The sequence below is a fragment of the Punica granatum genome, chromosome 8 (assembly GCF_007655135.1).
Source record: "Punica granatum isolate Tunisia-2019 chromosome 8, ASM765513v2, whole genome shotgun sequence".
NCBI classification, from domain to species: Eukaryota; Viridiplantae; Streptophyta; class Magnoliopsida; order Myrtales; family Lythraceae; genus Punica; species Punica granatum.
The window spans coordinates 11,427,258-11,442,924 of NC_045134.1; the positions used below are offsets into that span (position 1 = coordinate 11,427,258).

General features: G+C 32.4%; 1 protein-coding gene, 1 long non-coding RNA gene and 1 other non-coding gene across 3 annotated transcripts; 2 read left to right on the forward strand and 1 right to left on the reverse strand.

The window, feature by feature from the left end:
* The first annotated feature begins 9,414 nt into the window (after nt 1-9,414).
* LOC116189078 lies at nt 9,415-10,888 on the forward strand. Its single transcript, XR_004152312.1, has 2 exons — nt 9,415-9,850; nt 10,808-10,888. It is a non-coding gene; the product is annotated as an uncharacterized LOC116189078 (long non-coding RNA).
* Nucleotides 10,889-13,030: 2,142 nt separating this feature from the next.
* Nucleotides 13,031-13,117, reverse strand: TRNAY-GUA. The gene is given in 2 exon segments: nt 13,031-13,066; nt 13,081-13,117. It is a non-coding gene; the product is annotated as a tRNA-Tyr (tRNA).
* A 126-nt stretch (nt 13,118-13,243) lies between these two features.
* LOC116189229 (egg cell-secreted protein 1.1-like) lies at nt 13,244-13,980 on the forward strand. The gene has a single exon (XM_031518796.1). The coding sequence runs from the start codon at nt 13,360-13,362 to the stop codon at nt 13,780-13,782; it is 423 nt and encodes a 140-aa protein (XP_031374656.1). The 5' UTR covers nt 13,244-13,359; the 3' UTR covers nt 13,783-13,980.
* Nucleotides 13,981-15,667: the final 1,687 nt, after the last annotated feature.

Genomic DNA, 15,667 nt, shown 5'->3' on the forward strand with positions numbered 1-15,667 from the left:
AATTATTAATATTACTTTATAGTTTATATTAATATATAGAAAATAGAAATTTTGTTCTTATACTATATAAATTTTAATACGATAAGTTTCATGCCCACGCTAGATAATATCAATTAAAGAGCTTACAAGCAAATAATTCATGTAAAATATTTCAAAGACATGATCCCAATTATCAATTCAATTTGTAAGAAAATAATTATAAAACCCAAAAAAAATCCTAGCTAGTTTATTATTAATGAAAGATTAACAATCATAGAATCTATAAAATTTTAACAATAAGTATTTTCAAATGTCTTTTTTCTCACTCATATTTTATATGTCAAGTTTTGTAAAATGACTAACCACTTCGATGAGAGATTTACTTAATTTAGCTTTTATAAGGGTAATAATGATTATTAAAATTAATTAAGTAAAGTTTAATAATTATTAGTATATCTTTAAAATTATGTATATTTATTTACTAATAAAATAGCAATTGCTTATAAAACAACAATAAGTGATTAGAATTCTTTTTTAATATTTCTTTTGGATATATGTTCTTTAATTACAATAATAATTAATATTATTCAATTTTTATATAACATACTAATTTATTAAGCATTTACAATTGTACCCCCATTTTAATAGGATGGGATACAACTTTATATATATACTAGCTTTTTAACCCGTGCAATGAACGTATTATTGGTCAGAGTGGTTATTGTTAGATGGATTTTTAAAAATTTTGACATCACAATTGAAATGTTCATTGAGTTATATATATTCTTAAATTGAAACCATTCAGATATTAATGTATATAATAAAAAATTAAGAATAATTGAAAATGAATTTATAATACTAAATATGGATGAAGAAAATAATATTACTTAGAAAAAATATTATATTTTCTTAAATATCAAATTTTAAAAAATTGTAATATATGACTTCCATATATTTTGTAAAAATGGAAAGGTAATTCATCAATTGTCATAAATTCTTCTCGCAAATTCTTATATTTAAACATTTTTAAATTGATTTTATCTTTCATTTTTTCAGAAATGTTTAATAATTAAATATGGTTATTTTTAGTTACAAAAAAGGAAAGGCAAATCATCAATTGCCATAAATTTTTCTTCAATATTTAGATATGCTTATTGCATGTAGAAGATTTTCTTTTAGTTACTAATTATGTCGGAAATTTTTTTTATAGATATGTTAATTTTGAATTTTTTCTAAATAAAATTTGAAATTACATTTTTTTAAATCAAGAAATGTGCTTGTATAATAAAATTATTAAGTATAAAATGGTTTATATGCATTTACTAATTTATTATTAAATATGATAAAAATACAAAAAGAATAATGATTGTGTTGTTAAGTTGAGAGAATAATGGAGTGAAATGGAGTTGAGTAAAATTTGAACTACTAAACCAAACGGCACCTATTTTTTTGAAATATTTATTCCATCAAATTATCTTAGAGTCTTTGCTTGAGGTACTTTTTTTGGGGTAAACTCTAGTATCTGGAAACCCAATTAGACCCCGACTAATCCAATTGAGCTAGGTCGGCCCGCTAAAGGGTAAAGCTCTCCCTGCTTGAGATACTTTGATTTTGAATTGATTAAGTGAATGCATTTATTCACCTTTTAATTAATTAATGGGAATCCACCAAAAAATTAACTAAGAGAAAGACACTTTTGATCCTGAATTTTTAGCATTTTTGCCATTTGTCTAAACTTTTCTTTTTTGTCATTCTTGTCCTCAACATTCCATGTTTTGGTCTACCCTCACTTTCTGCTAAAAAATGATTATGTAGATTTTGAAGCCAACAAAATGAAATTATTTAATATTTTTTAAAATAAAAATAAATTTTCTAAAATTAAGAAAACCAAAAAGCAAAAAATGGTGAGTAGGGAGCAAAGGGCCGGAGAGAGAGGGAGGGGTTGTGAGCGTCAATCAGTGGCCTCCTCTCCACCCCCAAGGTCACAAATGGTCCCCACACTACCTCCGAGGTCATTGACACCTTATGAGGATGCAGATGACCTCGGAGGTAGATGGGGGCTATCAGTCCATGGTCGATGTCCCTAGAGCTCAAATGGACCAAATCTAAATCTTTAGATATTGATTGATTCAAGTAGCCGACACCCGCCACCCCACCTCCAAGGTTGCCGATGTCCTCAGTGGGCCCCGGCAACCTCTTAGGTGGGGTGGAGGCCACCCGCTAACACCTTTATCCCTCCCTCACTGGTAATTCCTTGAGCTTAAACCATTTCTTTTGTCCTTTTTTTATTCTTTAATTTTTTGAAAAGTAATTTTTATTTAAAGAAAAAGTTAAAATTCACATTAGCATCTGTTAACGAAAAAAGTTATGGTAGAATTAAAATGGGCAAAAATATGAAAGGTTGAGCATAAGAATGACCCCAGAAAAAAGAAAAGGTTTATGACAAAAATGACAAAAACTCCAAAGATTAATGAGGACCAAAAGTGCATTTTTTTTCTTAATTAATTGACTGAATTTATATTTTAATGGCCATAAATATCAACATTTCTGTTTTTTTAATGGTATAATCGGGTGTAACTATTTCTAATTAAAAATTAATTAATTAAGTGGATATATTACATGTACATTATGTCTTCTATTTATTTTAACCTAATATACAATCATTAAAAATAAAATAGATCCAATAACAGTTAGTTGAAATGATTCGTCGCTTGTTTCTCTTAAATATGATTTTGAGTTCGAGTCTAATAAAAGGAAAAATATATTGATTCGAAGAATTTTGTCCCTTAGGTCAGCCTACCTAGCTCGAATTGAATTAATCGGGATCTATTGGATTTTTGAATATTAGGGCACGTACCGAAAGGGAAAAAAAAAAGAGAGATTGAAGATTCTACTTCAAGGTTTTAGAAATTTATAGTTGTGATAAAGATATATAGAACTAAATGGTCTATCAAATAAATCTGTCACTCAAAAAAAAAAGGGTAAATTACAAAAAAAAACCCAAGTTTTGTAAAATGTCTCAATTTTGTCCTAAATTTTGTTTTGTAACAAAAAAAATCATAAGTTTTCTAAAATGTCTCAAAAATGACATCCGTTATAACTTCCGTCAATTTTTGCTGCTGATGGTGGGTCCCTTTAACAGTTCACGTAGGTCACACGTAGGCTAGTGGGTCCCTTTAACAGTCCACGTAGGTCACACGTAGGCAAAAATTGACGGAAGTTATAACGGATGTCATTTTTTAGACATTTTAGAAAACTTATGGTTTTTTTTGTTACAAAATAAAATTTCGGACAAAACTGAGACATTTTACAAAATTTTGGTTTTTTTTTTTGTAATTTGCCCAAAAAAAAAACTTTCCCAATTAAAGGTCACTGTCAACCAGCATCTGAGTCCACAATAATAGAGCAGAAATCTTCAAACATCCAATATATGTGGTCGAAATCTATGTCGAAGTTTCTTTATCTTCATTGATTGATCAAAATAGAATATATGAATATGTTGAATGCAGCTAAATGATTGCTGTGGTTGAATAGAACATACAGCTTTTGGTTAAATTACACCAGACTTTCGTTTTCTCGTGAATTGCTGCTGACTTCAGAAAATGATTCCTCTTCTATCAAGATTATAAATTCAGCAAGTTCATTAATTCTACCTATACGTAAATTAGCATAGAAGCGCAAACTCAGTGTAAAAGACCCGGATTAGCTTAATATTTAGAGGGTACCAGAAAATTCGATGCAGCCTTAATTTTATGTTTTCCTACTCGAAATCTTAAAGATTTTGATTTTGAAAAAGAGTGGTATAAATGAGACACACCTTTTGACTTTGTATGAGTTATTTTATTTTATTGTGGAAAAAACTTTGTATAAGTTATTTTGTTTTGTTGTGGAAAAAAAGTAATATAAATAGAGCCCGCTCTTTAACTTTATAAATTATTTTGTTTTGTTGTTAATAGAATTAAGTTAAAGTAGGATTTTAAAATCCTACTCTCAAATCAAACAAGTCATAATATTTTCATAATGGTCGTAATTTACATTTTGTTTCTTTTGACTGAAAATGCTATTAAATTTCACTCCTTGTTCTGAAAGAAAAGTAAAGGCCATCATATCATAACCGTGGGTAAAAGGGACAATAATGGGATGCCTGGTGGAACACTTGCAAGGAACTTGCTGCATGCTGACAAGGTTTCTTTTATACAACTCAATCGACTTCTCACGCATAATCAACTTTGCTCCATCAATTCCTTCATGGAATTATGAAAAATTGTTCCAACATCCAACTCTCTTAGGTAGTTTCCACTGCAAGAAAAGAGATCTATTAGAGCAGATTGGGCAAATTAAGGGCAGATAATTGATTGTTCTATCAGAATTGCTTTCTGCTGAAATGAAGGTGAGGAAAATTTGATCTCTCTTTTGATCATTCCTTGGTTATTATATAACGTTTAGTAATAGAGTGTGGTTAAACTCCACTCCACTCCAATATTTATATATATATATATATATATGTAAGTGGGATTATAATAATTAAATTGATGAAGAAGATAAAAAAATGATTGTGTTGTTGAATTATTAGAAAAGTAATGAATAGTTAATAGAATTTAATATTAAAAAATTGAATTGAATGGTAAGAAAAAGTATGTGATAATATTTATTTTATATTGAAGAAAAAGATAAAAAAAAGTAATTATTGTATTGTTGAATTGAAGAAAATGTAAAGTTTGTTGAGGTCCGATCGATATATTTGAGTTGAATTCACTTATGAGTTAGTCTCACTCCGTTTGGTTTGTGAGTTATGTTTTTAAAATTTTAACTCTAATTTTAACTCTACTAACTATATAACAAAAATCAATAACACAATTATTACTTTTCTCATTTTTTCAATTTTTTAAACCATTCAATTTAATTTTTAATACTAAATTCTCTCAACTATTCATTACTTTTTCAACAATTCAACAACACAATCATTACTTTCTCTCAACTATTCATTACTTTTTATATTTTTCTCATAATTCAATGACACAATCATTACAAACCAATTACCATCAAAATTCAACTCTATTTAACTCTAAAAATATTATCATTCTCCATAGTGATCGATATAGTAATTACATAATACTGCAATCAAATGTTTAACAAGTTTGTGTAAATTTGGGTTATGTGTGTTCATGTCATATGTTAGGTCATCATATGATTATTATCTTAGTAGTTTTAACGATAAATTAATGAATTAGGGAGGCCATACCTGCATAAATACGTGTAAAATGAAAATGAAAATTACGAAGAACATTAATTTATATATATGGAGAGCGAAAAGTAAAAGCCACCAAGATTCGAATCCAAAAGATTATATTTAGAACATGTTATAGACGAACACTCGTATATTTTACAAGCGGTGAAATGCATAACAAAAATGTTAATCACTAAATAGTAGTAATTGGTGTCAGATCATAATCTTATGTGTCCTTCGTATATTAGGTTTGTTATTGTCTTATGTTAGACGATTTGCCGTGCATCCATTTCAAGATTAGAAATGTCTGATGATTTTTTAATATTCTTTTCTTTTCCTTTTGGACAGGAATTAATGGTTGTCAATTCAAGTTTTTTTTTTTTTTTTGTGGATGAGGATCTTTATAAAATTTCAACCCACCAAATGGCATGTCCTATAGAATAGGTAGCTAGGGACAATCATGGGATTTTGAAGGCGACATAAAGCTACAACTTACAAGTTTGGTGATCGAGGCTTTTTTCTTGTCACAAAACTTGAAGGCACTCATTGTCTGGAGATCATATGTTTCAAACTCTAATTTGAAAGAATCATTACACAATGAAACTAAATTTGATTCTCTATCATGCTCTCATTATTTCTTCAATTTAATGAAAGTTAATTCAAGCATTTGAAATGTGTTAACACGTGGTGGATCGTATGAGTTGAAAAACAAGGTGAAGTCATATTGACGAGAACTATATATCACTTGTGACATAAAATAAAAGAAGAAATATATGTATTCCTAATAAATTTTCAGGAGAGATATATGTGGCTCATCTTCCTTGGACATATTTATTGTAATATTAGCTAGTGTAACGTACCTGTTAAATAAGATTTCCAAATAACGACGTTAACATGCCAGTGAATTGTTATATAAAGAAATTTCTGAATCATCTGATCTTGGAAATGACATAGAGAACGTAAATTTACCTAGATCCTAGATGTGTCTAGTGTGTACATCTTTTTGCAATATAAAGTCTGCAAATTCCAAGAATAATAATCATAAAGGACACAGTCATGTGTTTAACTTTGGAATCTACTTCACTTTTCATAGGACACTGACATCCTTGTTCGGCTGCTATCATTAGCCAATTGGAGAAGTTATCACATATGATTGAGTGCACTTCCACTAATTGGACTCGTGTCTAACCTCAATTTGCTCAAACATTAGCAACTAAGTACTATGATCACACGCATTACAACCAATCTCTCGTTATATAAATCTATTAATCTTGTTAATTAAGTTATTTATTAAACTGACTTTTCTCCACCGGGAGATGTTCAAATGAGGTTTCGTAATGAACAGAGAACCCTAAAAACCTCATTGGGTCACTTGAGCTGGTCTATCGCATTGCAAATCAGGTGAAATTCTACACCCATTTGTTAGTTTAACTAATTCTGGTGGGTGCAAACACTTTCAAAATTCCCCTGCAAGTGTGACCGTCTCCCAAGAATAACCCGTTAGATGTTGACCGCGAGTATGAAGATATATGATCCCATGAATTGTGTGGTCTTACGATAATGAAGAAGCTTCAATCATTGAAAAAAGAAAAAGAAAAAAAGGAATTCGAACCATTAATATTGTGCATAAAACAAGAAGGGATATACATCGAGGACTCGTGAACTTGACCCCAACCCAACCATAACTGATACTTCGTTTTCTATAATATATATATATATTATTTATTTATTTATTTATTTATACTTATATATAGTGTGGGTAATAATACATTAATACTTCTTTCTCAATGGCTACATAGTAGTTATAATAATATTTGTTAAGTTAGTTAATAACCAAATTACCACTTTCTAGGTTTTTACATCAGTGACCAATAGTAGGCCGTGTTTGTGCATATCATTTTAGCTGGCTCCTCATATCGATTCCTAGGTTAGATAAAAATGTTGAAACCGAATAACTGAATCCCTAACGGGGCGTTTGGTTGACGAGATAGGAATAGAGGGGATTAGAATAAGGGGAGTTGGAATTAGAGAGGGATTAAAAATAGAGGTTGAGTCAGGTTCATGTTCTTTCAAGCCGGTATATTAAGAGAGTGGACTGTTTGATTATCTGAGTAATGGGACCTCAATATATTGCTCTATTTAACATACAATTCGGAAACCATAACCCCTCAAATTGCACTTTAGTGCCTGAGGTGTATGTAACTCTAATTCCGCCCATCGTAGAATTAGTAATTACCGTTTTGGTATCTACATATTAATGCTCATATTTTACCGAGATTTCAAGAAGGCACATTGTCTTAAGTTTTACTAGATCACTTAACCGGCCTTATTAATAGGATAACACATAATACATAACGTGATATACATATGTCGGGCCACATCGTTGAAATAAAATTCAACAAAAAATACACATACATACGAAAAATCTATCTGGTGCAATTCAGGGACGGCTCGAGGGGACGAAGGGGTAGTCACCCTCGTTAAATTTTCTACGCTCAAAGGAAATTTATATTTTATTGTTTAATTCTTAATAAAATTCCTTGGGTTCACCACTCCTCTAATCGGGAAAAATTAACATTTTATTTGTCCCCTCAAAAAACTCGCCTCACCTTAATTCAAATTCTGAGTCTGTCCATGGTGTAAAATGCAACAAAGCATTGTAAAAGTGACTCTTCTGAGCATTCGTACCGGTCCCATTGTCTTGACAATACATACTTTTATTTTTCGTATTCGACATTATTCCCACAATAAAAAAGGTCTAAGAAAAAGGATCACATGAAGAACACGTGAAATATAATCGATGACTCCAAATTATCTGGGCGTGCATTGAGCAGTTTTGTACATTGTACTGAATCATACAAGTCCGTGGTGTTTGCCATATTTAGTGGACACTATTATTTACTCAAAAGACTAGTTTACCACTTGGAGCTTAACCCATGATGATCCATTGGAAGCAGATTATAGTTAGAATTATCTATCGAGTTTCGCGATTTCTTAAGCTAAATTTTAATTTTTTTAGTTTAATATTTTTCTCGGTGTATACCATGATATTCGAAAGCTTATGGGGTTCCGATTAATTTAATTTGAGACAGATCAGCTTACTAAGTGGTAAAAGTATCTGAATGTGAATTTTTTCAATTCACAAGGAGACTCAAATCGAGAAATTACTAAAGAGAAACAATCGTCAAACTATTTGAATCAACTCACATTAATAGAAAGTTAATTGAAAGATGCATGGGTACTATAAATAAATATCAAACTATTTGAATCAACCTATCAGATTTGTAAAGATAGGTTGGGGGTAATGAGGATTTGATGAAGTCAAAGGTATAAAAGGCTGTTGGAAGGCGGGGCATCAAGTTGTCCCCATATAAAGTAGCCTCCTCAATTTTCATAATACATTTTCTTAACTAAGACTCCATATTATCGATCACCGTAAATTGGTTCATGTAATTTTATAATTTTTTTTTTGGAAAGGGGTTATGATTTGAGGATTGTGAACGAAAAATTTTCACGATTGAGAGATCCACTTTAATATGAATTCGGACCGAAGTAAGAGTGCATTGGATTGAAGAAAATGCCATACTGAATACAGAGACAAAGATGTTGCTTTCAGAAGTACCGCATGGTTGGATACATGATAGAATCAGAGAATCCTTCAACCAAAAAAATAAAAATAAAAATCAGAGAATCCGATATATATATATATATATATATATATATATATGAAAGTAATGTACGTGGTGGGCTCGGTCAGATAGTCTTAGAATGCTCCGTTTATGAATAAAATTTTCTTGATGTTTTAAATTTTAAATTATTCTCAATTATAAAATTTAAAAAATCTTCTGAAATAATATTTCATTTAATAAAACCGAAAATATTATAAAATCTTTTGGATAATATGGTAATCTCCATTGAATGCAATATGAATTTTCTAAATGGAACTTTCTAGGTTTTTTTAAAGTTTTTTAATTTTTCGAATTATTTTTAATAAAAAATATTTTTTAAAAGATATCTCATCTAAAATACAATTTCTTGATTTTTTTAATTTATATATTATTTAATAATCTTATTTTTTAAAAAATAAAATTAATATTTCATCACATAAATATTAACATAAAAAGTATATATTATTATATATTCATACATAATATAGATATATTAATATATGGTTATGTGCAGTGTTATCAGACCCGGACCGACCCGGGCGGTTCGATCGGTCGGATCGGAAACCGGACCTGTGTCCGGTCCGGTTACCTAAAAAACCGAAATTGCATAAAAAAACCGGTGAACCCAGAAAACCGGCCGGTTTTTAAACAAACCCATCAAACCCATTCGAACCGGCCGGTTGATGGGTTCACGATTTTTAAGTGAAATCCGGATCTCCCGACCCGAGCCCGAAACCAAATTCGGTGTTCAGTCGCCCAAACTCAATAGAGCAGGATTGAATCGAAGAAAAAATCGAAAGCTGAAGTCTGAAGGTGAAAACCCTAGTCGGCGATCCTCTTCGATCTTCCTTCTTCTCGTCAGTGTCGTCACTCTCCGGTCCTATTAAGTTCAGGCATCGGCTGATTCGACTCATCAGCAACTTCAATTCGAGGCCGAGCTTCCCTTTCTCAGTCGAGCAACGCAAGATTGGAACAGGTTAGAGCTTTTCCTTTTGTCTCTTCTCGGCTTCTCTCAGTTTAATCTTCGATTCTGCATCTTCCTCCTCCTACTTCAGTATCAGCTGAGTGAAATTGGTGCTGTGAATTAGGGCTCCTTTCTTTGCCCTGCTTCTGTGAATTGGTGCTGAATTGGTTTAGTGATTGATTTCCTGAACAGATCGATGGAGGGGGAACCAAAAGTAGGAGGATTTACTACTAACCTGTATGATTAGAGCATAGAGTGGCAGAGTCACATAACTGCAAAGTACTTGTATTAAGACCCTGCATAAATTTTCCAGTTAGACCAACTTTGCATTAGCAGAGTCTTGAAACTATCGATCTCGACTTAAAAACTCACCCCATTGATAATCTGATGATGATGTCTTCGAGCTTGCTGTGGAAGTATCATTCCTGTGACACTACTAGTTTTGTGATTTTTTTCTGAAGTAACAAGTTAGAATTGATAGAATTCAAATAACATGCTGGTTGAATCGTTTAAGTAATTGATGAATTTATTTTATTTGAAATGTCGATTGCTTCAATACTTGAAAGCCTGCCATACTTAAATCATGATCTGACTCATTTATTATTCTTATTTTCCATCTCATCGATAATTCATCTGCATCTTAAACATGCTAATGCTTTTGGTTAGAATCTTTGAAGCAGCCATTCACTGTAGTTCACTGTAGTTCTGTTCTTAATCTTAATCTTTTGTAGTTCTGTTCACTGTAGTTCACTGCTTTTGCATCTTAATCTGCATCTTAAATATGAATTTTTGCTTAACTCTACTTCACTGTAGTTCTGTTCTGTTATGCAACTCTTGTCTTCTGTGTGTCAAATTCAAATTAGCTGCTGCTTCAAATTTGCTGTTCTCTAACTCCCATTATGTTGCTGTTCCGTAACTCTTGTCCTGTTCTGATCTTTACTCCTATGAATTTTTTTTTCATCGTTATAGGCTGCTGGACAATGAGTTCTGCTAGTGCCAGCAACAACAATACACCTACTCCTGATTCAGGAAGGAGGAACTAAGGAGGAAGAAAAAGAAAAGAAACAGCTAAAGAAATGTAGTAATGTACTGAGGAAAGGTTCCTCAAATATATTTCTAATTTTTATATTATTATATTTAAATAATAAATATTTATTTATTTTTTAATTAAATATGCGGTCCGACCCATCGAACCCCGGTTGAACCCATAAACCCGTGACCCCATACCTCTGCCGGTTCGATGTCCGGTCCGGTTCTGATAACACTGGTTATGTGCATAATTTTTAGTATATATAATAAGAAAAAGCATATATGAATTATATTGTTTTATAAATATCTATTTTTTTTAAAAAATAGATTAGATAATATTTTATTGATATATGGATTTTTAGATTTTTGAATTTTTTATTTTCGAAATAAATTTTAATAAAAAATATTTTTTAAAAGATATCTTATCCAAAAAACCAATTTCTTGATTTCTTTATAATCTATTTAATATAATGTATTTCAAATAAATGAGAAGATTTTATTATATACATATATTATTTAATAATATCAAATTTTTAAAAAACAATTAATATTTTATAATTGAATATTAACATCAAAATAAGTATATGAATATATACTATAAAATATGTTAATATATGATTATGTGGACAACCTTTAGTATATATAGTATATATGAATTATACATTTTTACAAATATCTACTTTTAAAAATACATTAGATAATATTTATAGATATATAAGAATTTTCTTTTCCTTTCAACAAATCAGATTTGTTCAGCGAAAAAAAAGAAAATAAATCAAATTATATTTTACTTATATTTTGTATGATAATTATAATATGAATTATCACACATATAAGTAGGAGCCTATTCAGTTCTCAAAAAATACATTTCCAACTAAACGCCGACTCTAGAAATTATGTCTCTCTCTAGATGTAGATGATTAATTAAATTTATACTTTGATTTCTCTTATTTTTATTGAAAATTTTCATTCTTTTATTTTCTCTAATTTTTTACTTTTTTAAAATTTTTTTTTCAAGATTGGCTATGTGAATTTCATCTCCTAAACGGCATTGCTACCGCTATGCACAAGTTCTCATAAGTAAGTTCTTCTACTACTAAACATGAAAGTTTGTGTATTTTATTATTTTTTTACTTAATTCTCCAAACAATTTTTCTTTTTAATTTGTAATTATAATTTTTTTCAAATTGATGGAATAATATCGCGCAATGCATTCGTTTTACGATTAGTATATATATATATATATTTCGGAATTTGGATTTTTGTTGTTTTAAGGAATTGGAGGGGGTTGATCTTGTCAGTGTCAGGTGATTTAATGCAGGACTGTACTGTCGGTGCGAATTTACCAGTACCGGTCGGGTATGGCCAGAGGAAGCCCGCGAGTCTCCGACCGAAAAAAGTGGCGGGAACACGTGGCGCTTCCCATTTGTTTGATTTCCATTTGGCAAACTTCTCACCCTCTCTAGGCTCCAGGTACCCAAAAAAATTCAAAAATTCAAAACATTTTCTGTTTGCCCAGAAAAATAATGTCGACCTCGTCTACGAGACTAGAATTGATCCAGTATGAGAAGTTAGACAACCTAAGACGTAGTCCGAAAGTAGTTTCATATAATATTATGATAACCCTGATCATCCCAATTGCCCGTACCGTCGGAAACATGATGGTTTAAGATATTCATTGTTCAAAATTTCCACTCTTTGATTTTTTTTTCAAGATGCCATTACTTTATCTAATATGACTAATAAGGTCAAGTACTTTGTTTTTGCCCATGCGTAATTGGGGCAAAACATGAGAGTACGCAATGAAATAGAGAGGTAAGCTAATGGACGATATTTGATGCCGCAACTTTATAATTCCGGCTAAGTATAGAGCGTCGTTGCGCTGAACATAATTCCACACTTGAACGATTAGTTATAAATTATAATGCGGTTCAACAAATGTTATGTGACATGTGTAATTAGCTCAATTATTTTGACTCCGGCTCTCTTTTGCTCAAACGACCAGTAACGCAGAAATTTGTATATTTTTTGATTGGGCCGGCCCAATGAATATAGAAGCCCATATTCATAAAACGGATCGGCCCAATGAACTAGTAGAAGCCCATGTTATCCACAAAAAGAAAATAAAAAAAAATGGGGACAGAGAAAAAGGAAAAAAGAATATCCGACCTGCCGGAATCGAACCAGCGACCTAAGGATTAGCTGTGTTCCCACTACAGTCCTCCGCTCTACCAACTGAGCTAAGGTCGGTTTGCTGTTGTACATCTCAGATTAATTATTTATTCATTTTATTGATAGGATTTATTCAGAGCACTTATTGTGGTATATAATTACACAACCTTTCGCATTACATAACGATTTCTTCGCCCTCTGGCTTTCCATTTCGCCTTTATCATAAATCCATCAGTAATTGCTTCCCCTTAATCATTTGCCTATATAATCCAATAGCTCACTCGAAAGTTTTACTATCGGATTAGACGTGTACGACAGAAATGGTTACTGCCATGGTCAAGCTCGTTCTTTTCGCCATCCTCCTAGCATCACTAAGCTGCCAGTCTGTAGTAGGGGCACGGACCACACCGGAGGGCTCTAAGTCTGATTTGGTAGCTCGCCTGAGGCTAGATGATCAGCAGTCTCCAAGCTGTTGGGAGTCGATGTTCCAGCTCCAGTCTTGCACCGGGGAGGTTATAATGTTCTTCCTCAACGGGGAGACTTATCTGGGCCCGAAGTGCTGCGATGCCATCAGGACGATCGAGCACGACTGCTGGCCCAATCTGCTCGGTACCCTGGGCTACACCACGGAGGAGGGTGATATTCTGGAGGGCTACTGTGATGAGGCCGTGCATAACTCAACGCTGCTGTCCCCAGAGAGCAATAAGATGAAGGACCTACACGAGGCAGAGTCGAGCCCTTAGTAAACCGGCCGAATGTCGTGCTACTGATGATGCCAGTTCGAATAAGATTAAGGAATTAGTGATGGACTTTGCATGCTTTACAATGGATATTACCATTTTGGTCTTGGTTATTGGTAGGTTAAAGAGATTTTCAACATACTTTACGGGTTGCGAGTTTGAAGTGTTGTTGAGTATATGATGTTTTCAATTTTATCACGACGTACGTGAAAAGAATCAAATAAAAGGAGACCAGTCTATCGTCACGTAAACGTTGCTCCCCGTTGGTTACAGGACATGATACTCATTCCCTTGGGTGCCAGTCGAAACTTATCAACAGAATTCCTTTCTTTAATTTACTGTCTGATCGGCATTCCATCTGTTGTGATTTACGGAACCTTGTAATAGCTATATCATAAATCACTATGATCGAATATTACTGAATACTAGCTAGTTATTACCCAGTTCTACCTAAAATTCGTCTAGGGATTTCCGTGTTTAGATCCGTGCTGTTAGACTTGGATCAAGTAAAGATACATTTTGATGAGAGCTATTAATTTGATCGACCAAATCCGAATATCAATATTATATGTTTTGATAAGTGAGAAATAAAACGGGCAGGATCAAATGAACAGTCAATAATCATAGCAGTGAAACTTTCTCATGTCATGAGTTTCGACTGGGCTGGGTTTGGTAAGCAATTTCTATCTTTGTTATTTCATTGGGATTTCAATCTCCAAGCTTGGGGTAGGCCTATTAGACGGTAATGAGCCTTATTTTAGTTCATACGTACTATGATGGTCATAAAACAACATATAATGTTCAAACAAAATAAGAGACAAAACCACGTTGGGTAGATCTTAAAAAAAAAAGAAAACAAGGGTTTGACGAGAAAAGTCCGAAGTAGTTTATACATGTTTTTAAGTATGAGGATTTTATTCATTTATTTAGAAATGTTAAGCTGTTTAGAGTCTCGATCTAAGCCTCCTACCAGTCACGAAGATTTTAAAATGTGAAGTAAACAAAATACACGTCGGGTAAATCCATTTATAAAATTTCAGGTATTTGGGCCGAGCTAATTTGGTTTGGGTTTAGGACTTAGGTTGCAGTCATATGTAATAATACAAACATTTGGGCCGAGGTAGTGTGGTTAAGGTGTTAGAATTTTTTTTTTGGGTGAATAAGGTGTTAGAATTTTGATAGAGAAAAATTCTACTAAAGACGTCATATCTCTGGCACTTAATCTTCTGTCCTCCCATTTTCACCCTCAAATTTTTGGATCGATATTCCATGATGTCCCAGTAAATAATATATTTAGACTACATCCGCTTCATGTAAATATTGATTGTTCATGACCATAGACCGCAATTTCTTGGCGCCTTTAAGGATGGCTCAGTATCGTGCTACTGCAACTTGACTGCTTTGGGCTTTGGACTTCTAAGTTCTAGAAAAGATAGATTCAAATTTGTGCAAACGAACTACAAATATATATAAGAGATTGAAGACCACAAAAGATGCATTCAATACTTCAATTTAATTGAATGAATAAGATCTAAAAAGACGGACCTACAATTGTGAAGGTATGAAAGATAAAGAGTTACTATTCAACCAAGAAGAGAGGGAAAAAAAAGGGGTTGGTTGTTATACGAGCGTCTCCACCAGAACGCTCAGCCTATCCAGTCCATGGAGCCCAAGTTCTAAACGATGGAAATGTTGTGATTACCTTTGATCATAAACTGGTCCAAAACCCGGAACCATTTGCCCTTCCGATATTCCAAACGATCATGATGATGCAGGCAGAAGAGGAAGGGTTGCGTGACAACTCGAAGGCCCAGCAGCAGATGCCCCCGACCCACTCTTTTAATGGAAACGGGAACTCAATGTATTTCTTTAGCCAACCAGAGGGAAA

Excerpts from the sequence above, each read along its gene's own strand:
- LOC116189229 (XM_031518796.1), top strand. The coding sequence starts at position 13,360 with ATGGTTACTGCCATGGTCAAGCTCGTTCTTTTCGCCATCCTCCTAGCA.